This window comes from Labeo rohita, chromosome 17, assembly GCF_022985175.1.
Source record: "Labeo rohita strain BAU-BD-2019 chromosome 17, IGBB_LRoh.1.0, whole genome shotgun sequence".
In the NCBI taxonomy this organism is placed as follows: domain Eukaryota; kingdom Metazoa; phylum Chordata; class Actinopteri; order Cypriniformes; family Cyprinidae; genus Labeo; species Labeo rohita.
In genome coordinates this window covers 13119667-13146058 of record NC_066885.1, presented here as the reverse complement: position 1 = coordinate 13146058, position 26392 = coordinate 13119667, and the positions used below count along the sequence as shown (strand labels likewise).

Genomic DNA, 26392 nt, shown 5'->3' with positions numbered 1-26392 from the left:
TCTTCAAAATGTGAGTGACCACAAACATGAGGACAAAAATCCTAGATTTACCCATTTTTGCTCTTATAGTGTGTGATGTGCTGCGATCAATGTGAGGAAGACAGCAGCACACCACACACCAACAGATTTTCAACCAGAGTCCCGGCTGTGAACACGGGAAACCCCTCAAAATCTCTGAAGACTTGAGAATAAACATGGCGGACGATAGGCAGGAAGAAATTGCGATGACTAACCTTTGTTAGGCTTCATGAGTTAGTAAAATTATATTGTTCGATAATTAAAAAAAGCGTTTGTTATGCTTCTGTCTTCTGTCAGCTCGCTTTCTGATTGGATATTGAACAAATTCAGTCACTCTTAACCAGTGTTGGGGGTAACACGTTACAAGTAACGCGAGTTACGTAATAATATTACTTTTTCCAAGTAACTACTTTCCAAGCATTACTTTTTAATTTTTAAGAAAATATCTGAGTTACTTTTTCAAATAAGGAACGCCAGTTACTTTTTCCCCCATTTATCGATTGACAAGTCTCCTGTCAGGAAACAGTGACAGTTTTGTACCTTTTTTGTTTATCTTGTTTACCTTATGACAGTCTTCATGACATTTTTAACTGTGGGATATTAAACCGAATCAAGGTGAGCTACATGGCAAATATGTGAAATGGCACAGAAGATGTATGTCTTGAAAGTACTGTGGCATTAAAAGCCAGACTCATAGTGTGCAATTTTGTGAAAGTGGTTGGGTGAAATGATTGCCCTGCTTCACACTGAACCTGCAGACAGAAGTGATGGTATACTGCCACCTTTTGCCCAAAACAACTCAATACATCCAATGTGAGGCTGTTCTGAGATCTAATCTGCCTGCTCAAGACGACCTGGCAGTAGCTTTTCTTTTTTCCAATTATGGCAGCAAAAGCAAAACAGAAAAATAATGAATGTCTTGAAGAAAACGTTTTGTGAATTGAATATTTTTTCATATCATTACATTGTTTAGAGCAATGAAAAATTTTTTTTACATATTTGAAAAAAAAAAAGTTTTTATTCTTGTTATGCTATGAGGACACCAGGACTTTAAAAAGTCCTGTTTAAAAATAAATAAATAAAAAGACATGTATAGACATGAAACAGCAAAAATATTAATAATAATAAAAAAACACCAATGTTTATTGTATACCAAACTTTGTATAAAAATGATCCTTAACTTTGTTATGAAAGATATAACTGAATGATTTGATATACCATTTTAATTTATGAGTGGTCATTGTGAAACTTCCAAAAATTTGGTATCTCTGAGAAGCCCTAAATGTGCTCTTTACAGGGCATCTATATATCCATATATATAATATAATATAATATAATATAATATAATATAATATAATATAATATAATACAATAGTTATAAACAGGACAGTCTTGTTATATAAAATTAAATTTTATATAAAAATCTAAGAATTCAGTTTTTATATCACGTTATAGTATAAGCCTTATTAGGCTCATTAGGTTTACTTATTTAAAATAAATCTTATTTAATAGTCTTACATTCATTCATTCCCTCTCTCTCTTTCTCTCTCAAAAAAAAAAAAAAGTGTCAACGACTTAAAAATAAGACAGTGAAAAGCAAATTCCTTCCGCTGCAGTAATGGTTGGCTTTTGGTCACGTGAGAGGAAACTCACTGAAAAACTTAGCCTACTAGTGCACGCGTCCTGTTAAAACAACATCTCTACAATGAAATCCCAGCAGAATGAACAGGTTGGGTATTATGATTCATATAATTACAGAATTTATGACTACGGCTTCATATGCACTCGGATACCTATACGAATGTTTCTACGCATACATTATTGATTTGTTTGACAGTCGTTCTGTCACGTTGACGCGTTCGCGGCTGTACTGGAAGTAATATGTTCTCTAATATGTCCATTTATATATTAAACTTTTAAAATACAGTTCATTGGATCCTATCGTAGCTTGACGTGTGTAACACTAAATGTTTGTTTATTTTTATATGGACGAAGGTGCAGTGTTTATGCTCGATAGTTAAACTGTCATGTACCATGTTATTTAGAGTCTTAGCGAAATCGGTAAAATTACACCGAAACAACTGAAATCTAAGACTTGTTTGTTAAAAACGAAGCAGGACCACTTATTGTCTATGATTACACACAGGCTGGCATGTTTTAAGTGATCAGTAAAGCAGGATGAGCAGGTTTGGTCTGTACGGAAGTCTTTGTAGGACAAATGGAATGTTGCCAGATTTTTTAAAAAAATAAATAAATCAGTTTGCTTTGTAATGTGATATTTCTACATGGCAAAAGGCGGGTAGCGCCCTCTGTAGCTAGAATTCAATAAGTAAACCTTACTGCATGTAAGAAATAAGTATGTAAAATTGCATTTTACAAAGCAGAGTTTTTCGCTAATCTGGCAACCCTACAGTACACGATTTAACTGAACAAGAGATGGCGCTACGGCTCTATGTGATTGGCCGTTGGCGGACAGAGCGCTGTGTGATTGGCTGTTGAAGCGACGGAGTAGGCTGAGCGGCTGTGCGTGATTGGCTGAGCGGAGGGACGAAGGGGGGAAGGCTGAGCTGATCAGCTGGTCTCTGCAGATATCCGACTCCTGCAAAACAATGTAGGGAGAAGAAGTGCTGAATGTCACAATCGCCGGGAGGAGAAGCACCGGATCACACACACCGTCGTGGAACAACCGGACTCAGCACGGCTGCAAGATTTTTTTTCCACCAGCCCCGCTGCCTGATTCAGCGAGGATACGCGCAGGACTGCAGTATAATATCTCCAGTCTCGTGTGTGTTTACCTTTGCTGTTTCACGTTTCAGTGATGCGAAAGCGAAAAGGCAGCGCAGACCATGACAGCTCGTTCACGGGTACACTACTGGACAGCAGCTCCGATCTAAAGCAGTGCCACAAAAAGACAGACGCTGCTTCTGATCCAGGAGGTTCGGGAACAGCGATGGGGAGACGCTACAGGAGGTGAGACTGACAGCTGATGTTACACATGTGGCAATAATGTTCTCTTGCTTTATATCCGTTTTTACCAGTGTAAATCTCTGGAAGGCTTACTCAAAACTTAGCTTTGGGTTTTCAGCCTGTGCACATCCAGTATTAAAAACAATCTACCCATATAATTACTTTTATTAGCAATTCTGCAATAGTTCAAAATCATTTAATATTTAAAAATGACAGGGAACTGTTTTATACACTAACGTTGCCAGTCAAAAGTTTTTGAACAGTAAGATTTTTAATGTTTCTGTTTTTTTTTTAAGAAGTCTCTTCTAAATGTTTTGAGCAGCAAATTAGAATATTAGAATGATTTCTGAACGATCATGTGACTGGAATAATGATGCTAAAAATTCTTTGAAATCACAGGAATAAATTACATTTTAAAATGTATTCAAATAGAAAAGAGTAATTTTAACTAGAAAAATATTTCAAAATTGTACTGTTTTTTTTTTTGTTGTACTTTGGATCAAATAAATGCAGGCTTGTTGAGCAGAAGAGACTTATTTAAAAAAAAAAAAAAAAAAAAAAAAAAGCATGAAAAATCTTACTGTTCAAAAACGTTTGACTGGTTGTGTATACAAATTACCTGATGTATTTAATCTCCATTGACTCCTGGTTAAAAACTCTGGCTTTGTGTTGTTTTTAAGTTATGCGTTTTCAGCATCATCTTATGCATTTTCAACACAGAGTACCGTTTGTTGCTTGTTAATATGATATTGCATGCATTATTGTCATTCCTGTCATATCATAGTGGCTTGATATCTTTTAAAGCATGAAGCCACATAGATTATTCTCTGTGATTGAATCACAGTCCCATGTGACTCTCTTGAGTCTCTTAAATAGTATTTAGACTGTCCCGTCACAAAACTAGATCAGCAACTTCTGGGTGGGGTGTGAAGAACTCATCTTGTGCTACAGTTTTTTTGTTCAATCATATTGATTTACTTGTTTATTTATTTAACAAAACATTAATGTGTCTTGTCCATACTTTTTGTTTCAAACTACTCGTTTCATTAAAAAAAAAAAAAAGTCAGTACAACTTTCTTGCAGTCCGATCTGCTTGTAAGTAGAGCACAAGCAGCACAAGAATCATGTTTTGTTTTTATCAGACATTGCTTACTGTAACTTAAATTCTAGTTTAGACAGCAAAGCCTGAAATATTGTTTTACATTGTCATTGTTTATAAATTTGACACACAATTGTGGCACAAGTACCGTGCTTTTTGGCAAGTAATTTCTGTTTTTCGTGTCTAAAAATCTTTATCATTTTTTTTAATTGCAGTGACCTTGTACACAGTAGCTCTTTTGCTTTGAATAGAGTATTTCTGTCTCAGTCAAATGGAAGAATTTGGAAAGCCAGATTTAGAGCCCTCGCATGCAAAGAGAGGGTTATTTTTCTGATGCATGGTTGGTGATATCTTTTGTAGCTGAGTAATACAGTTCATGTTTTTACTGCCAAATTTTAAAATAATATAATATTGCATCACTGTAGGAGGATGCATGATGCATGGTGGGACTAGTCATGTTCAGCTGTTGTCTAGGCATATCTCTGCACATGATTCAGATCTCAAGCACAATTTTAGGCTTTAAATGCAAAGGTTCTACACATCTCACCTGTTTGTTTGGTCCTGGCTGAGTTTAAACAGTAAAAAAAATTAAGGTGTATGTTAAGTGACGTCATTCTTCTCAGCCAGGACTTGCTCTGTAGATCAAAGTGGGAGGAAGCTGGGCGTTCTGGTCCAGGAATATGGTGGTAAAACATTGTACACTCAGCAAAGCAACAATAAGTACTGCCAGAACATATTGCCAAGTGGGATTCTGGAGGAGTTCCCACAGATCAGTGCTTCGCTGGTGGGTTGTAACCCTAAAATGCTTTTAAGGAAACAGGGTTGTATTAGGTTTCATGGTTGCAGCGTCACATGGAAATACTAACTGGTTTTGAGTGAATTGCTTGTGACCTTTAACCCTGGAGGTCAGTTAGAGACCTGTGTTTCCCAATGTTTGCTTAATGTTACGCTACTATTTGAAAGAGTTTGGGGTAGTAATTAAAAAAATAAAAATTGCTTTTTTTCCACAAGGACTCGTTAAACTGATCAAAGTGGCAGTAGACATTTATAATGTTATGAAAGATTGCTATTTTTAAAAATGTGGTTATTTTAGACTTTCTATCGAAAAATCCTGGAAACAAAATGCATGAGTTACCAAAACAATATTAAGCAGCAAAACATAACATTGATAATAAGAAATCTTTATTAAGCACCAAATCATCATATTAGAATGATTTCTGAAGGATCGTGTGAGACTGAAGTTTGGAGTAATGGCTGCTGAAAATTCAGCTTTGGTCAAAGGAATAAATTACATTTTAAACTATATTCAGATAGAAAACAATTGTTTTAAATTTTAATAATATTTCACATTTTTTACTGTAGTTTTGATCAGATAAACACAATTTTAGCGAGCGTATGAGACTGTGCTCTGAGTAATCTGATTTATAGTGGCATTTAGGCTATGTGGAAACACTTACAGCTCTTAACTATGATATTGTTACAAAACATGTGAAGTAGTACCAACTGAGCTGATGAAAGATTCCAGTATAACAAATCTGGAAAATGTCTTGTTATAAAAGACATTGTTTGCCAAATTAGCATGAAACACTAGCAGGAAATGGTACTGTAAAGTTCTACCATCACATCTCATTTGAACTGAAATGCTACTCTGCTATTGCACTGTATCTGATGGCGCAGTAATCGGACTCTCCTCCGGTGCTGTATGGGTCTGGGGTATTGGGTGCTGGAGCCGGTCATGTGTCTGACACAAGAGCTGCCGCTGGTTAGTCTGGTTGCAGTGACCTTTGTGTGTCAGGTCGGGTTCAAGGTTAAAAGGGTCAGTTTAGCTTTAATTCACAGGATCTGAAATCCCTCAGTCTTTCCTGTATTGAGTTATTTGTTTATGGAAAGAGGAAGTTTGGTTGTCAATATTTTTTCCAGGAAGACAAGGATGGAACTTTTTAAATACATGCATGTTCTTTCATTTTTTTTTTTTTTTTTTTTTTTTTTTTTTACAATCAGCAGATGGCTTAAAGGTGAAGTTAACTTCCAGAACAAGAATGTATAGATAATGTACTCACCCCTTTGTCATCCAAGATGTTCATGTCTTTTTTCTTCAGTCGTAAAGAAATAGTTTTTTTTTTTTCAATGGTGCCCCCAAATTTGAATATCCAAAATGCAATTTAAATGCAGTTGCAAAGGGCTCTAAACGATCCTAGATGAGGAAGAATTTCTAAAAAAAAAAAAAAAAAAAAAAAATGACAGTTTATATGCTTTTTAACCTCAAACGCTTGTCTTGTCTAGGTCTGCCTGAACTCGTATTTTTTCCGGTTCAAGACTGTTAGGGTAGGTCGAAAAACTCCCATCTAATTTTCTCTCACAACTTCAAACTCATCCTACATTGATGCAGAAATACCGACCCAGTGTTTGCAAAGTGAACATGCAAAGAAAATCAAACACCCTTAAAAAAAAAAAAAGGTAAAACATCGATTTAGGATGATTTTGAAGTTGGAGGAGAAAATAAGATGGGAGTTTTTCGACATACCCTAATTGTCTTGAACCTGAAAAAAGAGTTTAGTAAGACCTAGACAAGACAAGCATTTGAGGTTAAAAAGTATATACATTGTAATTTTTTAGAAAATAACCAATCATTTTGCTAGATAAGACCCTTCTTCCTGCATTTAAACTGCATTTTGGAAGTTCAACCTCGGGGGCACCATTAAAGTTCACATTATGTAAAAAAATACTGAAATGTTTTCCTCAAAAAACAATTTCTTTATGACTGAAGAAAGAAAGACATGAACATCTTGGATGACAAGGGGGTGAGTACATCATTTTTATTTTTAATAATCCGTTTCACCTGAATGTACGTGACAATGTAGAAGAAAAGATCTATTTATGTTAAATCATTCTTAAAGACAGGAAAAAGTAAAAAAATCACAAAACGTCAGTCTTTTAAAATAGGTTTTTGCATTCGCTTGTTCTTAAAGACATCCATTTAATGGAAGGGTGGACTAGCCTTTAACCTAAATAATGAACCCTCACTTCGCTAAACCATGTCAGTTATTCACTCTGCACATTTCAACCTGAAATTCTGGTCTGTTCTTGCATCCTGGGAACAGGAGCTCTAGATCAAACATAGGCCCAGGAGGCATCCTAATCGTGACAATTTGGTGTCTTATTTTAGCTCTTCTTGTGAAAGTGTGTCAGGTTTGATAGGAAAAAGAAGTCTTGACAAGGTGTCATTCTCTGAAATCTAAAAAAAGATTTCAGGAGGACAAAAAACAAATAATGACTTATTTGAGGAGCAAGTTCAGGTTGTGTTAGTGTGGTGAAGTTCCCATTAATGGGATGGGTCACGTTGGTCTAGTCTAGTCTTTTTGCTTTAGTTAGCTAGTTAACAGTGTGCTGTGATTTAGTTGTTACACAAATAATGTTAGATGTTTTTGGTAGATCCCTCTGTTGTGTCCCATCCATTGAATCTACCTCTTTTTGAGTGCAAGAACATAAGGTGAACCTGAAAACAACCTTTGCAAGCTTCCTTAAGATCGACTAGTCACTGAAGCAATCACCCATTTGTTGATATTGGATAGATGTAGATTTTCACCTTTCCTTTGGGTTGGTGAAATAGTGTTGGTGGTCCTTGTTGAGGTTGTTTGAAGGAGACTGATCTTGATTAACTAAATCTCTGTCAAAACTACTCTTCCAAGCTCCACCGAGCAGTCAGAGACACTCATTAGGACGAGTGAAAGAAGAGAAGAGTGAAAGGGAGGAAGAAAGGAGCGAGGGAGGAAGTAGAGAGCCTGAGATGTAGCACGTGTCTCTCTTTCAGCTTTAGGAGTGCAGCGTCTATAGTTTCACGTATCGTTCGCATGTTGTTTTGCCTTATTGGATTCCATTATCATTACATAGTTCAATGCAAGGGCAGACTGTGTGCCATGCAATTCACATATCATCTGTTGTTTAAAGACAAACTGACCTATGTACTTGCCTAATTAATGTCCAAACCCTTAAGACCTTCGTTTATCTTCAGAACACCAGTTAAGATATTTTTGTATGTATTTTTTATGTTCAAGGCCCAGAAAGGTAGTAAAGACATCATTAAAATAGTCCATGTGACATGAGTGGTTCAACTGTAATTTATGAACCTGCGAGAATACTTATTGTGCAAAAAGAAAACAAAAATAACGACTTCATTCAACAATTTCTTCTGTTCTGTGACAGAGTAATTTATGACTGATTTTTCATTTTTGTCTGAACTAACGCATTAAATGCATTATTAATGGCATTTAATTTTGTATAATAGGGCAAACTAACAGATAACTTCCTGTATTATGTTACCAGATGATGCCAATTTTTGCTGTGTTAAAAGCAGGAATTCTGTGTTACCAGAATTCGGTTTCTTAGTGTCTCTCAGAGAGTCCAGTCCATCAGACCTGTCATAATCTATTACATATAGCTGTTGCTCCAGTTTTCTGTACTTCTACTGCTTCCTTATCTTCATTGTACACAGGTGTCAAGTCCTTTTCTGAATTTTTCTGAAAGACAGTTTTTTTCTTTATTTGTGAGTTTGTTGGGGCATGTTAGGACATGTTTGGTTCACAATGCATTATTAAGAAAAGCTATCTTTATGGGTAAATGTATCGCCCTAACCTTGTGGTGGCTTCAGATTCCTGTGGAAAATGGATATATATACAGTTGAAGTCAAAAGTTTACATACACCTTGCAGAATCTGCAAAATGTTAATTATTTAGCCAAAATAAGAGGGATCATACAAAATGTATGTCATTTTTTTTTTTTTTTTTTTTTTTTTTTTTTTTTAGCACTGAGATATACTTAGATATTTCACATAAAATATATTTACATGTAGTCCACAAGAAAAAAAAAAAAAGCTGAATTTATAAAAATGACCATGTTCAAAAGTTTACATACTCTCGATTCTTAATACTGTGTTGTTGCCTAAATGATCCACAGCCGGGTTTTTTTTTTTTTTTTTTTTTTTTTTTTTTTTTTTAGTAATGAGTCCCTTGTTTGTTCTGAACAGTTAAATTCTTCAGAAAAATCCTTCAGGTCCCACAAATTCTTTCGTTTTTCAGCATTTTTGTGTATTTGAACCTTTTCCAACAATGACTGTATGATTTTGAGATCCATCTTTGCACACTGAGGACAACTCATACGCAACTATTACAATTTCAAACGTTCAAAGGTTCAAATACACAAAAATGCTGACAAATAGGGCTGGAACGATTCGTCGACGTTGTCGACAAAAATCGATAATAGAAATAGTCGACAATGAATTTCATTGTCGAAGTTGTCGACAGACATGTTTTTTCCGACCGAGTGGAAGCATTTGCGCGAGTGCGAGAAATTGTTGTGGTGCGACTTGTTTTCATTTCTTTACAAAACTTTCGCTAGCCTAATACTGCCCAGAGTGCTGTGAGCTGATACAGTGACAGTTTCGCCGTTTTCTCCAACATTACACAACTAATTAAACTTGATCTGTACATTCTTCACTTGCAGATTTTAGATATTAGCCGTCAATCACTCCCTGTCACTGACACTGCGCTCCGCTGAAACTCGGAACCGGCCGTTTTTTTCTCTCTCTCAACCAACCTCCGTTCCGGATTTGTAAACTTCATTTCAGTTAGGGGTGTGTGATATGACGATTTTTGATTGTGGACAAATAAAATGTCTCCACAATCTGCTTTTAAGGAAATATACTATATTTCGTGCTACAGCGCACATTCTGTCAGACGCAATTCTGGCGCCTCCATCTCCATATACTGTACAACGCGGCATACATTCACATCAAATGATAACTCATCTTCAGAGTTTTACTCACGCAGGGGCGTAATTTCCACTGGGGACACACTTTTCAAAATCCCCCCACTTTCAAATTGTTTTGTTAAATTAATGTCTTGTATTGTAGAATGCACACTCAGCACCGCCGAGAGTTTAGCACCATCGTTAAAACGAAACCGAAAGTAAAACGCGCGCGCATTCAAAAGCAATTTTAATACCCCAAGTTTAGAGAGCGACTCCCCAATGTGCGCAAATTAGGCTATATAACATATCTAGGCTGTAGGCTATAGGTTGTGTAGTTGTATTTAATACAACCTTAATATTCATTTGGTGCTCCTAAATTTTTTTTGGTGCTCCTAACTTGGAAGTTGGGAAGTTGGGAGCACCAGTGCTACCAAGTAAAAAAGTTAATTTCGAGCCCTGTGCATGGTTTGCAAAGCAGTCCTTGCGTATCACGGCAGCACCTCGGTGATGCACGAACATTTAAAGAGAAAGCACGTCAGACAGTTGAATGAAACTGACTTGGTTTGACTCGCCTCGGTTTAAGATTTAAATAACATGGAAGCCAATACGTTTTGTTTTGGATGTACATTGTACATTTTATAAGTGTCCTTTATAAAAATGATAGAGTGTCTTTATTTATGCATTTATGTCTATACTGACCGAGCACTGTGCCTAACTGGTTTTAGACAGGGCATTTTTATTTACTTTTAGTATGAATCGGGCTATCAGCAGCAAAGTTCAATAAACTATGCATTTTTCATTGAAGTACCCCCTTCTTTCTTGTGTTTACTATCATTTTCCACAGAATTAAAGCAATCTCATGCTAAATTTTAGAAAAATGTAATAATTATTCGATTAGTCGACTAATCGTTTCAATAGTCGGTGACTAGTCGACTATTAAAATACTCGTTAGTTGCAGCCCTACTGACAAACCAAAGAATTTGTGGGACCTGAAGGATTTTTCTGAAGAACAGCAGGCAGTTTAACTGTTAATTAAGTTTAACTGGATCATTCCGGTAACAACACAGTATTAAGAATCAAGGGTATGTAAACTTTTGAACGGGGTCATTTTTATAAATTCAACTTATTTTCTCTTACGGACTATATGCAAATGTCTTTTATGTGAAATATCTTATTCAGGTCAGGTTTGTATGGTCCCTCTTATTTTGACAAAATAATTAACATTTTGCAGATTCTTCAAGGTGTATGTAAACTTTTGACTTCAACTGTATGTTTAGATGTAGGTCAGATGTCCATATATTAAATATATTCCCATTTAAGTATCTGGTTCACTGGAAAACCACATTTGGAAGTGGCTTAGAATAGATGCGATCTTTCTGTTTACACTTATGGAACAATATCCGATCTACTCCAGATATTTAAAACATCTTCTCAATGCTAGTGTTTCTATCGAATTATTTGTTAGTATTTCAACTATTGATCTTTTAGCACTATGCAGTATAATGTAAAAAAATATATATGTTCTTAATTTCATCCAGATGTTTTTTTTGTAAGTGAGGGCTTTGGCCGCTAATTTATCATGGTTATTGATAAAGCTAATATTTGGCAGTTGGTGCTTTATAGCCATACCAAGTTATTTGGGACATTGATCTGGGCAGCTGCAACTGAGAGCTTTAAAAGCATATCCTATGCCAACGTCGGCCACTTAGGAGCTGTTGTCTGGTACCCGCAGACATGAGGCAAGCCTTTGGCGTCGGAAAGAAAGAGAAGGATGAGACAAAAAAGTTTTCCTGAGATGCTTTCAAACTCACTTTTTAGAATGGAGTGGAAGTGATCTAACAGTAGCTTTCAAGATCACAGTTTGAGGTTGGAGGAGGGATATGCTTATTTATTTGGTCTAAGAAGATGCGTTTCAAGATTTGTCAAAAACAAGTCAATCTCCAGAACTTAGCCTGAATTTCTTGGTTCTGTGGAATACAAAAGAAGCTGAAGAATAATAGTACTTTTGTGTAAGCATGTTATCTTTATTGTCACATACCCAGTTTAAGGTATGTAGAATGGGTATAAGATGTTGTTCAGGTTGTTTCTTGCATACTTCAGTGTTCTTGTGTAGCTCATTTAATCCTAAAGTAGGCTTATTGTTCAGTACAGCAGGATCTTATTGCTTGTCTGCTCTGGTAATACACAGAATTATGCATCTGTTCTCTGCCAAATACACTGACCTGAAAATGACCCAATCATTTATTCATGTAGAACCAGACATGCAGGAAAAGTGAGACTTTAAATGCATGGTTAATGCCAGGAATATACAATTACACCAAAATGGCTAAATAATAGTCAAACAACTCCTTAGTTTTATTGTTTGAGCATTGCTGATGTTATAGTTGGTGTTCAGATTGAACAAAAAAATGCTCTGAGGAGACATTCTTGCCTATAAATTCTGAATTAATAGCTAATGGGTTATTAATAGGTTGTTGGGTAACTATGATAGTCTTCTCAGAGTTTAATGTCTTCATAAATATGGTATGAAGACTGCTGCTGACTGCTGCCAATCGGCGACTTCTGAATAAACTCATTAGTGGTTTTTAAAGATCTCGTCTCTGTTTTAAGATGTGCATCCTTGACTTCAGAGTGATTTCAGAGTGTGAAGTGTTGCAGTGTATGAGTGTTTGGGTGTGTAGGAGTAGTGTGTTGGAGGCTATCATTTTTAGAGAGTTGCATCGTGTCAAATGCAAAGACTGACATACACACACACACACACACACACACACACAAATGGAAATAAATTACCAAGATGGTGCACTAGAACAGAACCAGAGCTGTCAGATTACAGAGTTAAACAGCAGTCAGCACTGAAAAATGAATCAGTAGTGATTCATGATACACATTATGCTGTAAGGCATGATGATAAACTGAGTAAACCTTCCTACTCTCCAGGTACAGTACCATTCAGAAGTTTGAGGTTGGCAAGATTTTGTTCTTTTTCTGAAGGAATTGTATTATGCTCACAAAGGCTGTGTTTATTACATTAAATATTTAGTACAAACAGTAGTATATTAAAAAATATTACTCCCATTTTTTTTTTTTTTTTTATTTTTTGAAATGTAATTATTCATTATCTGGCAAAGCTGAATTTTTTTGCATTTATTTTTTTCCAGTCCTCACAATGTCACATGATTTTTCAGAAATCATATAATATAAAAAATGGTCCAAAAAAACAACCTACACTATCAGTCAAAAGTTTTTGAACAGTAAGATTTTTAAAGTTCTTCTGCTCACCAAGCCTCCATTTATTTGATCCAAAATTCTTTTACTATTTAAGATTTGAATATATTTTAAAATCTATTCTTGTGATTTCAAAGCTGAATTTTTAGCATCATTACTTCAGTCGCATGATCCTTCAGAAATCATTCTAATATTCTGATTTGTTGCTAAAAGACATTTATTATTATGATGATGATGAAAAACAGGTGAGTATTTTTTGTTTCAGGTACCCCCCCCCTCCCCCCCAATGATAATAATGATAATAATGATAATATTTCTTGAACAGCAAATCAGCATATTAGAATGATTTCTGAAGGATCATGTGGCACTGAAGACTGGAGTAATGATGCTGAAAATTTATCTTTGATCACAGGAATAAATTACATTTTAAAATATATTCAAATAGAATATAGAAGCAGTTATTTTAAATCTAAAAATATTTCACAATATTACTTATTCTACTGTATTTTGGATCAAATAAATGCAGAATGCATTAACATTAAAAATTCTTACTGTTCAAAAATGTTTGACTGGTAGTGTAATTCAGAGTTCAACATTTTAAGAGAAGAGCATGTCCTAAAACATTCCTAAATGGACACTTTTGTTCACATCTTTAACTTAAACATGACAAACCCTCCATGTGATTTTTATTAAAAAACCAATTTAATATTGCCACAATATATAACGGTCCCGTGTTTCAGCCAATTAAATTTGACAGCATGTTGTTCTTAACCAGTCATTGCAGGTCTTGTTGATAGGACAAAATGATCCTTGAGAAATCATATAATATACCAAAAAAAATGCTAATTTGGTGTTCGATATTTATTATCAATGTTGAAATTGCTTGTGCTGCTTAATATTTTTGTAGAAACTGACATTTTTTTCTATTAAGATTCTTAATAGATTCTTAATAGAAATCTTTTGTAACATTAAAGTCTTCACTGTTGCTCTTAATAAATGTATGCATCCTTGCTGAATATAAGTATTAAGTTCTTAAAAAATAAAATCTTACTGACCCATTTTAAACATCTGTACACTACAATATATTACATGAGATGCTGTTTAGTCTCCCGCTGTCTGTAATGCATGAGGCAGACAAGTGCATGTGTGCAGTCTGTATAATAATCAGTCAGTATCCAAGAGGATTATATGCATTGCATATACATATTGTGACGCTTAATTCACTATATGAACAAACTTTCTGTTATCCAATCTGTTAAATATGTTTCTGTTCGTAGTTTTGCTCAGGATTTTCTCTCATTCCTTCCTGTCTTTTTGCTCAGTGCACTAGTCAGAAACACTCTGTCCCAGTGCAGTCTGGACTCCTGATGCCCAGACAGCCGTAATAATGCCCATATGGCATTGGATCAGCATGACTTAACATATTAGTGTTACCCTGAAGGTGTTGAAGCTCTGGTTTGGATGCTCTGTGCAGATATGTACCTGCAAAAACAGCGTGTAAAAGCACAGAACTGCACAAGCCACGCAGACATACAAGCAGCTAGTTCTACTAGATACTAATGTGTATGTAACACACAAACACAAACAGCAGTATTTGTGTAAGCACTGCACTGTAATGAGTCTCAGTGCAGCTTTTGTGTGCTGTATTTAGCTCTGTTGTTACACAATAGTTTTGCTCTCTCTCTTTAGCACAATCACCTTGCACTCTCACACACAGGCAAAAACGCTTACAAGCACCTCTTGGACACACACACACTCAGATCGAGGCTTCTGTGACTCACTGCCAGGTGACCACACCGTCTTATCTCTGCAGGGAGCTCAAGATCAGCCTGCTGCATTAATCACCTGGAAGAAGTATCTTGCAGAAGTTTAAGCATAATGCCGTTAGAGCTGTGGTTTATTGGTTGTTTGCATGCTGACTCACTGATATGTGGGTTTGAGATCTCTATCTTCCATCATTTCCTGTCCTCTCTGTACTGCTCCTTTCCATAAATGCAGAAAGCAGTTGGTTCTGTTATTCAGTGTAAATGTAAATTGAAATTCAACCTGTATTTAGTTCTTCATACTAGTTAGTATTAGTTGATCAAAAAGAGCAGGTGTGTTCTGAAGGAGGCAGAGGAAAGGTCATAGGGATGTTAGATACCATGGTGGAACTGATCCAGGGTCAGCCGGATCAAACCGGATGCTCAGCTTTGGCTCGCTTCCTGGATTATTGCTTTTACTCCTCTTTCACCCTGTCTGGGACATTCTCTCTCTTCCCCATGTCCTGTCTTTGCTGACTCTGAGTTCTGCATTATTAATTGTTTTAGGAATATTCTTGAGGTTTCATATGACTGCACCTTTATGGGTGCCCTTTACTGCAAAGAAAGTAAAGTATATACAGTATATACACTGCTGTTCAAAAATCTGATTTTGCATATATATATTATATATAGAGAGAGGTTGCATGTGTATGCTTATGTGTGTTAGTGTTTGAGTGTTTAAGTAATCCTCTGGTCATGAGTTAGGAAGGAAAATTCCATTTAAAGAAATGAAACAAGCTCAATAAAGCAGCTTTTCACGTCAAACCTCTTAGAATCGGAAAGTCACACTTAAATTTGTATATTAGGCACACACAAACACATACAGTACAGCTCAGGGCAGTAAGTCAGACAGGGTGAATTTGTTCCTCTAAGTGATCTCTTGCTTTCTCTCTAATTTTAATCATGACACTTTATACTCCCCGGCACAATTTGGAGGTCACCGCTGGCCGCAGAGATGCACACTGTCTGACCTCTGAGTGTGAGGGAGGCCGAAAGAGGACAGGCCATGTTATGAGGAATGTTAACCCTTCAGTTTTATAGAGAATTGCATAGAGCATGTCTAAAAACATTCCCAAACACTTTATTTTTTTATTTATTTAAAAACACAATTTAATAATGCTATAGTATATGTATCAGCTGTCCGAAATGTTTTAGCCAATTAAATTTGAGAGAAATTTAAAGGAGAAGTCCACTTCCAGAACAAAAATGTACAGATAATGCACTCACCCCCTTGTCATCCAAGATGTTCAAGTCTGTCTTCAGTCGTAAAGTAGTAGTTTTTGGAGGAAAACATTTCAGGAATTTTCTCCATATAATAGACTGCTATGGTGCCCCAAGTTTGAAATTCCAAAATGCAGTTTAAATGCAGCTTCAAACGATCGCAGATCCCAGCCGAGAAAGAAGGGTCTTATCTAGCGACGTGATCTGTTATTTTCATTTAAAAAATTGCTTGTCATGTCTTGCTCTGCCTGAACTGTGTATTCTGGCTCAAAAACCTTCATTTCTTTTCAACTGAACAAAGAAAGACATTAACTTCTTGGATGACATGGGGGTGAGTAAATTATCAGGAAAAGTTCAATCCGGAAGTGAACTAATCCTTCAAACGAATCAGTGTTTTATGTAACGGGTTGTTCTTTCTTTGTCTGTAGGGGTGGTCTGATGTGGAGGTTGAGGAAGATACTGATCTGGGTGCTGGGAATCTACATCGCCATCCCTGTTGTCATTAAAGTCTGTCCATCAATACAAGCAAAATTAGTATTTTTAAACTTTGGTGAGTATTTTCAACCAATCTTTCTTTAACTTTGGAGAATGTTTTGGTCAAACGGTGTGTAAACATTCATTTTTAGGGCAGTGTTTGTATATTTCAAACATAAGAGTTATTAAAGGGGACACTGGATGCAAAATTCACATGTAATTACATGGTGTTTGCATATAAATGTGTCGTAGCAGTGTGTGGACACAACCACCCTAAAATGATAAAAATCCATACACTTCTTTTTTTATCCCCAAAAAACTTAAACAGTCTTGATTATCTAGCTATTTTGATTTTTTTAAGCAATATGATGTTATATTGCCTAGACCCCGCCCACAACCGCTGACGACTGTGCCATATTAGCATATTTCTGCCCTCAGCCTGTTGTATGCTGTTCGTCATTTTCTCGGCATTCGAGCAGCTGTAGAGAAAACAGTATCTTCATTTTCTTCCGACACAGTGGATTAGTTTTGTTTTTCATGGTAACGTGCTAATATGGGTAACGAGGGGCGGGATGAGCAGTAGCTCATTGTCATTTAAAGTGACATGCACCGAAACTGGTCTCTGTGAACCGAGCTGTTTCTGACAAGGTAAAAGGGTGTTGTTTTACACAACCAATTAGGGACTTTAACCAAAGTATTGTGCAGACATTTCATGAAAAGCCTAAGGAATCATACCAACATGTGGAAAATGAGCATCCGATGTCCCCTTTTAGAGTTTTTTTTTTTATGGACATACTTTTGTTATCTTTGGCAAGTGTCTTGGTCGGTCTTAGTAAACTTTGGTATTTATTTCAGTGTTTTAGACTTTCAGCATTTAGTCTAGTCTTTGTAAACATTTGTAAGCATTTATGTAAATTATTGATTTATTTTCATTTTTCATATTTTATTCTTTACATTTTAGTGAGTATCTAGCATGACTTGTTTAACCCTTTGTATTTAGATCAGTCATTTCGCATTTGCATTTTGTTTATTCAAGCTAAACTAAAATGGCATTTTCTTGGTTGCTACATTAGTTTTGTTGATGTTTAATTTTATTTTGGTAACATAAGTCAGTTTCCATAATTTTCTGCTGCTGAGTATGTAGCGAAAGGACAAGCGTAGGGCATTTAGCCTTAAGGGAAATAAAGTATCCAAGGAGATTGTCACGTTGCATTTTCCCTTGTGAAATAATCAGCATGCTCAGAACAACTCTTTAGACACTTTCAGTCACGCACACTTTTGCAGTTGAAATATAATAACTGTACTGGAGCATCTGAAAATTAGTAAGGAAACTTTTCAGGTGCACACCATTGTAACAATGTAAAAGTTATTATTACAGTGATGTCCATCACAAAAGAGAATCTTCCGTACAGTATGACATTTAATAAGACAATAAAGTTTGATGTACAGTTGCAGTTTGCGTCCATATTCAGCTGTTTTCTGAAACGACCAAACAAAGCCGCCATTCATCCATCAATCCAGATAAATGCCAACTTTGTTTGCTATGGAGATTCTGTCTCATTTCAAAAGCCTCCACAGCCTGTGTTGTCACTTCATAGTTTCATTTCTCTGATATTAGTCATGTTCTGTGGTGTTTTGGGCTGATGCTAGCATTACTATTGTCAGCAGTGTCACTGTTTCTGTCAGCTGATGTGTTTCTCCACACTATGTTTTGCTTCTCTTTGCAATCTGAGATGATGATATTAGACAAAATGTGTGTAAAAGTGTGACTGTAAGCATCCCTGTCTGCTTTTCTCAGAGAGAAATCTGTGACTAAGGTCGGTGAACTTAGTCAAGTCATCAGTCTCCTGAGAAAGCTTGTGGCACACTTTCGGTTCTTAAATTGCAAGCTTAATGTTAGTTTCTTGCAGCAAAAAACAGTCATAGTTTAATTTACATGACTTTTTTCATTCTCAGACCAGACATTTTAAAGAATTGCAAAAACTTTTGTATGAAATTATAATGAGTGTTGTCTCTCTCTTTCAGTGCGAGTGCCGTATTTTATAGATCTGAAGAAACCACAGGATCAGGGCTTGAATCACACTCGCAACTTCTACCTGCAGCCGGAGGAGGGAATCAACATTGGAGTGTGGTGAGAGCACAGACACAGACTACAGCTAAAATACAGACACAGCTTGGCCTACCTCTACCCTCCATCTCTCTGCCTGTGCCTGTCTGTCTCTCTGTCCTCACGTTCTCTACCCTACAGGTTTCTGTCCCTCTCTATCTGCCTTTGGCCATGGCTGTCTTTCTGAAGGGCGTGGAAAAAGTCCTGTACTTATTGAAACATAGCCTGTGGCCCAAAGTGTGTAAATCTGTAGTGACAGAGGACTACACGTGCCCGTGGCTGCTGGCTATTGGGTGTGACTCTGTGTGTGTGTGTTTGACTTTTACTCAGTAACACTGGGTAAGGCCATATAAGCTTCCTGCAGCTGATGCTGTAGTTTTCTCTGCATAAATAAGCTTGTCTGTGCACTGGTCAGATTCAGTATTGAATAGGAGAGTCTTTGATGATAAAGTCTTAGTGAAGTGAACAGGATGTCCTAGAAGAATATATTACTGTTCAAAAGTGTGGAGTCAGTATAATTTTTTTTGTTTTCAAAAAAATTAATACTAATACTTTTTTAGTTCAACAAGGATGTATTAAACTATGGAAGCCCATTTCTGCCACTTAACGGAGAAATCCACTTCCAAAACAAAGATTGACATATAATGTACTCACCCCATTGTCATCCAAGATGTTCATGTCTTTCTTTCTTCAGTCGTAAAGAAATTATGTTTTTTGAGGAAAACATTTCAGCAGACGAACGTTGGACATTAAAAAGTATGTAAATTGTTTACTTTGAATTAAAGTATATAAATTGTTTTATCTTGCAGTTCAGATTTTCTCACAACTATGAGTCTGTCACGTTATTCTGAGAAAAAAGTCAGTAGTGTGAGCTTATGTCTCATAATTTTGAGTAAAAAACAGAATTGCAAGATACAAACTCGCGTTTACGAGAAAAAGTCAGAATTGAGAGTTTTTATATAGCAGTTCTGATTTTCAATTGTGAGTTTGTCAAACTGAGAAAAAAGTGAGAATTGTGAGTTTATATCAAGCAATTCTGAGGGGAAAAAAGTCAGAATTGTGAGATACAAACTCGCGATTGCGAGAGAGTCAGAATTGCAAGTTTTTATATAGCAGTTCTGATTTTCTCACAATTGTGATTTTTGTCATTCAATTCTGAGAAAAACAGTCAGAATTGCGAGTAAAAAGGTAGAATTGCGAGATAAAAAACTTGCGTTTGCGAGAAAGTCAGAATTGCGTGTTTTTATTTTGCACTTCAGATTTTTTCTCACAATTGTGAGTTTGTCACACAATTCTGAGAAAAAAGTGAGAATTGTGAGTTTATATCAAGCAAGTCTGAGAAAAAAAAGTCAAAATTGTGAGATACAAACTCGCATTTGCATGAAAGTCAGAATTGCGTTTATATATATATATATATATATATATATTGCAATTCTGATTTTCTCACAATTGTGAGGTTGTCACAATTTTGAGAAATAAGAAATGTGAGGAAAAAAGTAAGAATTATGAGATAAAAAGTTGCAAAGTTGCAAAAGTTGTTTTTTTTTTTTTTTTTTATTCAGTGGTGGAAACAGGCTTCCATAATTAAACTGATCAAAAGTGACAGTAAAGACATTTATAATGTCACAAAGTCTATTTCAAATAAATGCTTTTCTTTTGAACTTTTAGAAGAATCCTCAATCAAATCTGTCACCATTTCCACAAAAATATTAAACAGCACAACTATTTTTTGCTCAAGAAACATTTCTTATTATTATCAAACCAGCATATTAGAATGATTTCTGACAGACCGTGATGCTGAAGTCTGGAGTAATGGCTGTTTTGACTGTATTTTTAAATAAATAGATGCCTCATGATTATAATAAACTTTTTTTTCAAAAACTTAACCAACTTCAAACTTTTGAACACTACCCTGTGCTCTGTTTATCATTTGATGCGGAGGAAGCAGTGTTGTAACAGCTGCATATTTCTTTTGTATATCCTGTCATCTCTCTTTCCATCTCTCTCTCTCAGGCACACAGTACCGTCAGCGATGTGGAGGGAGGCTCAGGCAAAAGATACTGAATGGTATGACAAAAGCTTCCAGTCTGGTCATCCTGTCATCCTGTATCTCCATGGCAATGCTGGAACAAGGTACACAAACACTCAGTGACGTGATCAACACCACTTTATAAAACCAACTCTGTGTCAAAAATGATTCAGTGTGAGTTAAGGCTGGAATGCACTTTTACAAACAGGGCACTTTTTGCCCTGATTTCCAGTCTGGAAGAGTCAGTCTGCAGACTTGACAAAAAATTGTGTAATGTATCATGTGCAACAACTCAGACAGTGATTCCATCCTATTAATTTGTTGGAAATTAAAAATGTTGATATTTTGAGCTTGTTTTAGAAAACCAACTGTCTTCATTTGTACTAGCAATGAGGCACGTTTCTGCATGAGTCTGTTGTGTTCGGAATGATTTGGAAGTCTGGTAGTGTGTGTGATCCTCAGTTGGTTAGTGTATGTCATGTTTTTCCTCTGTAACCATTTACAAATTTGGCAAATGTATAATGCGTAGTGTTTTAAAATCAGTTCGAATTTGAAGTTGTATAGTGTATTTCAGCCTTAACTTACTTAAGTGTGTTTGTGTGTCTGTGTTTCAGAGGAGGGGATCACAGAGTTCAGCTATACAAGGTAAAAAAAAAAAAAAAAAAAAAAAAAAAGCAACTACAATTCGAATAATTCTAATAATTAACTGAGTAGTAATTGCAAAAAAAATTGAAATAAATTATTTTATTCAGCAGTAATGACAGTAATGTTACAAAAGATTTATAGTGCAAAATATTTTGTTCTGTTAAACTTTCTGTTCATCAAAAAAAAATAAAAAATCCTGGGGGAAAAAAAATCCACAAAAAATGTAAAGAGCATTGATAGAAATAAAATGTTTCTTAAGCACCAAATCAGCAGTAGTGGCTTCAGAAAAGTAATTTTTGCCATCACAGGAATTTTTACGTTGTAAAATATACTGTAATGGAAAACAGTTATTTTAAATTGTAATAATGTTTCATAACATTACTAGGGCCCTACGAAAATTGTTTAATTCCCTTTTATTTTTTTCCAAATTCAGTTTTTTTTTTTTTTCCTTTTATAGACATTGTTTTAATGGGTTACTTGAGAATCATTAATCAATAATTATGATTAACTGAAATCATGAAATTCAAACAATCTAACAGCAATTTATTAAAAGATGAACTAAAATTACATTTTAAATTTATATTAAAGCCCTATGAAATACTTTTTATTTTTTCCCAAGTTTAGTTTTATTTTTACCAATTCTGTGTTTTTTATTAATTTTCTGGATTCCATTTTAATGGTTTCATTCAATTTTAATAATCAATTTTATTAAAATGTATTTATCATTTCATGTATTTTCTTAAAATAAATAATACTTAAATATTTTTTTAAAGGAAAGTTTAAAAAAAATAATCAATTTTATTAAAATGTATTTATCATTTCATGTATCATGTATGTTTTTATTAGTAGTAGTACTACTACTATCATTACATTAAGTAATATATTTCTGTCACAGTTAAACTAAACTAAACTAAGCTAAACTAAAGCTGTGAAGACCTGTAAGTTTCTGTTTTTTATGATATGACAATAGTTGTTTTTTTTTTTTTTTTTGATAAATGGTAAACGAAAGGGAACATGCAGGATTCATATTTAAGTAGCATTTTTGCAGCTTAATATTCACAGACACCAGTCCATATTGCGTTTTGATTTAAGTGCACTGACCTACTTTTGACTCATTCATCCAGAATTTGGCAAATTCCATGACATTTCATGTTATACAGTAAATTCCATTTTTATGATTGGATTCCGCAATTCTGTCTGCATTTTCTGAAATCATAGGGCCCTACATTACTGTATTTTCAATCAAACAAATACAGTGAGCATAAGAAAACATTTAAACAAATCTTACATATCCTAAAAAGAGGAGTGTATGTTTAAGATTTGAAAGCACTGCTTGTCTTATTGTCTATTTGAGTTGATGTTAGACACTTTTATCTTCTTGTTGCAGGTTCTTAGTTCATTAGGCTACCATGTAGTCACATTCGATTATAGAGGTACGTTGGGTGTCAATTTTAAAGCATCATCCTTTCACGCAAATCAGAATCCCATTGCTAGCCTCAAAGTGAACCACCATGTGGTTTTGTTTGTTTCTGCAGGTTGGGGCGACTCTGAGGGCAGTCCTTCGGAGAAAGGGATGACGTCAGACGCTCTCTTCCTCTACCAGTGGATAAAGCAGCGGATTGGCCAGAAGCCCCTGTACATCTGGGGTCACTCGCTCGGCACAGGGTGAGACAAATTCGCCTGAGCAATCTGAAAGAGCACTGTTGATGGAGTTCCTTTCTCTAGATGTTGAACTTCGAGTTCTTGGAATGACGTTTTAGTTGTCCTTTGACATAATGGAATTGATTGTGTAACTCCCTGTGGCATTTTTGAACTCCTGCTGATGCTGTACATTCCTGTTTTTCCAGAGTGGCCACTAACCTAGTGAGACGGCTGTGTGACAGGGGTACGTAACCATACATTGGTGCATTTGCGTTTTCTTATGAGCTGAGATGTTGCAGCTGAAAACGAATAGTAGCCAGCAGCGTAAAACTAAAAGCAAAAACTTCCAACAATGGCTTCCAACATCCATTTACAAATCGCTTTGAATACATGGATGAATGCTATGTCACCTAATTATTATTCATGAGTATATAACTCATGAATAATGTCCCCAGAAGAAAAGCATAACCTTCTCTTGGGCATGTTTCAGAAATAGACAAGCTTTCATAGGCACCGACTTAAATGGATTAAGAGTGAACTGATGTAATTGCCAAGCACTTCCAATAAGTCTATAAGTTACATAAGCCTGTAGTTGAGCCACATGAAGAATTGATGCAGACTTCCTTCTTTTGTGCTTATAGGAACGCCCCCAGACGCCCTAATTTTAGAGTCACCCTTTACCAATATCAGAGAGGAAGCCAAGAGCCATCCCTTCTCTATGGTGAGAAACAGTTCCTCAATCTCAAGGTGTCACGTATTGCCTTTGTGCAACAAATAAACATAACTAACCTTGAACTTTCGTATATGTTGGTTTGAACAGGTTTACAGGTATCTGCCAGGCTTTGACTGGTTCTTCCTAGATTCTATAACTGCAAATGACATCCGATTTGCCAGTGATGAAAAGTAGGTTCTTTGATTTTTATTTTTAGTTCATTTCTCTGCAAGTTTATATGTGAGTAATTGTTTACTGTGTCCACCTACAAAGACTGTTCCGTGTTTATACAGCACAGTGTCCTTGCAGCTGTGTTGAGATAATATCTCGGGTCGCTGTAGCGTTTTCACACACTAGAGGTTTCGTCTTTTCTGAGAACTTGTTTTAGTAACAAACGTAATGTGCATGTGTAAAAATAGTGTTCAGTGGGCACTGATTCTTGATTCATAGATGACACATGTAATTCATTACACAAACCACCAGTGGTCCCAGCCTACACTACCAGTCAAACGTTTTAGAACGGTAAGAGTTTTAATGTTTTCTTTTTTTAAAGAATTCTCTTCTGCTCACCAAGCCTGCATTTATTTGATCCAAAATACAGCAAAAGCAGTAATGTTGTGAAATATTTTTACTATTTAAATTAACTGCTTTCTGTTTGAAGTATAATTTATTCCTGTGATCAAAGCTTAATTTTCAGAATCATTACTCCAGTCTTCAGTGTAAGGGGGGATTCTAGAAATTAATGCTTTTATTTAGCATTTAAATTGATCAAAAGTGACGATAAAGACATTTATAATGTTACAAAAGATTTCTATTTCAGATAAATGCCATTCTTCTGAACTATCTATTCATCAAAGAAACCTGAAAAAATTCTACTCAACTGTATTCAGCACAATAATAATAAAACTAGTTTTTTGAGCAGCAAATCAGATTATTAGATTGATTTCTGAGGGATCATGTAACTGGAGTAAAGATGCTAAAAATTTCTCCTTTGAAATCACAGGAATAAATTGTTTTAATATCTATTCAAATAGAAAATAGTTATTTTAAATAGTAAAAATATTTCAAAATTGTACTGTTTTGCTGTACTTTGGATCAAATAAATGCAGGCTTGGTGAGCAGAAGAGACTTCTTTAAAAAACATTAAAAAATCTTACTGTTCAAAAACTTTTGACTGATAGTGTATGTCCTGAATCCCAATAAGCCAATACTTATTTTGAGTTTGGAGTATCTCAAACCACTTAAATGTCTGTTCGTCTTTTAGTGTCAACCACATATCCTGTCCGGTTCTGATCCTGCATGCAGAAGACGACACCGTCGTACCCTTCCAGCTGGGAAAGAAGGTAAAACATCAGTTTCAGACAATGAGAGGATTCATTTAACTGTAAAATACACTACCGTTCAAAAGTTTGGGGTCAGTAAATTTTTATTGTTTCTTTTTTTTTTTTTTTTTAAGAAATTAATACTTTTATTCACCAAGGATGTATTAAGTTAATAATTAAAAGTTTATTAAAAGTTAATAATAAATAATTTACATTTACAAATATTTATATTTTGAATAAACACTGTACTTTTTAAACTTGTTATTCATGAAAGAATCCTGAAAAAAAAAAAAAAAAAAAATCACAGGTTCCAAAAATATTTGGCAGCACAACTGTTGATATTATCCAACATTGATCATTCTAATAATAAATCCGCATATTAGAACGATTTCTGAAGGATCATGTGACACTTAAGACTGGAGTAACAGCTGATAAAAATTCAGCTTTTCATCACAGGAATAAATTCTATTTTAAAGTATGTTAAAATAAAAAACATTATTTTATATTGTAAAAACATTTTGCAATATTACTGTTTTTTTTCTATATTTTTAATCAAATAAATGCAGCCTTGATGAGCATAAGAGACTTCTTTAAAGACTATTACAAGTCTTACTGACCCCAAACTTTTGAACGGTAGTGTAGATATTTCAGATTATTAATAACAACAGTAATATTCTATGGTAGCTCCCAATGCTTTTTTTTTTTATTATCCTCAGCTGTATGATTTGGCAGCTCAGAGCAAGAGTCTGAACGGTCATAAGGTTCAGTTCATCCCGTTCCCCAGCTCTCTGGGCTACAGACACAAGTTCATCTACAAGAGCCCACAGCTACCAAATATACTCAGGTGTGTACTCTTTACAAACTGCTGCTATTTGTGTTTTTCCCCACTGCTCAGTGCTGACAAAACAGTTTGGCTACTTGGCATCTTTTTATTCTGTTGGTTGAGAATACAAGCTATTTTTAGGATTGTACCAGGTGGTGTAGTTTTTACATTCTGCTCCAGGTCCCTGACCAGCAGTTGTGGTGATAGTAATTCAGGCTGAAATTGCTGTCTTAATGTTCCAGTTTGATTACAGATATATATGGTTTTATTTGAGATGGGGTTGTTGCTAATGATCTTTCAGGGAGGTGCACCTGTACATTTCTTTAGGAAGAAATTAGTAAACTCTCGAGCAGTGGTTGTCAAACCTGTCCTGGAGGCACCTGTGCTCTGCACAGTTTGCATGTCTCCCTTATCTAACACACCTGATTCAAATTATCAGCTCATTAGTAGAGACTGCTAGACCTGATTTGGGTGTGTCTAATAAGGGAGACATACAAAATGTGCAGGGTAGGGGTGCCTCCAAAACAGATTTAAAAAACACTAAACTAGAGGTCAAACATTT

General features: G+C 35.4%; 1 protein-coding gene across 1 annotated transcript in view; it reads left to right on the top strand.

The window, feature by feature from the left end:
• Positions 1-1654: 1654 nt before the first annotated feature.
• abhd12 (abhydrolase domain containing 12, lysophospholipase) overlaps positions 1655-26392 on the top strand; it is a 29108-nt gene continuing 4370 nt past the window's right edge. The window contains exons 1-13 of the mRNA XM_051132781.1: positions 1655-1747; positions 2835-2988; positions 16506-16627; positions 18577-18682; positions 20672-20791; positions 21302-21332; positions 22720-22765; positions 22868-22997; positions 23180-23217; positions 23615-23694; positions 23794-23876; positions 24950-25028; positions 25724-25851. Of these exons, the coding sequence (XP_050988738.1) occupies positions 2837-2988; positions 16506-16627; positions 18577-18682; positions 20672-20791; positions 21302-21332; positions 22720-22765; positions 22868-22997; positions 23180-23217; positions 23615-23694; positions 23794-23876; positions 24950-25028; positions 25724-25851 (1115 nt within the window). The 5' untranslated portion in view covers positions 1655-1747; positions 2835-2836. The remainder of the gene's footprint in view (positions 1748-2834; positions 2989-16505; positions 16628-18576; positions 18683-20671; positions 20792-21301; positions 21333-22719; positions 22766-22867; positions 22998-23179; positions 23218-23614; positions 23695-23793; positions 23877-24949; positions 25029-25723; positions 25852-26392) is intronic.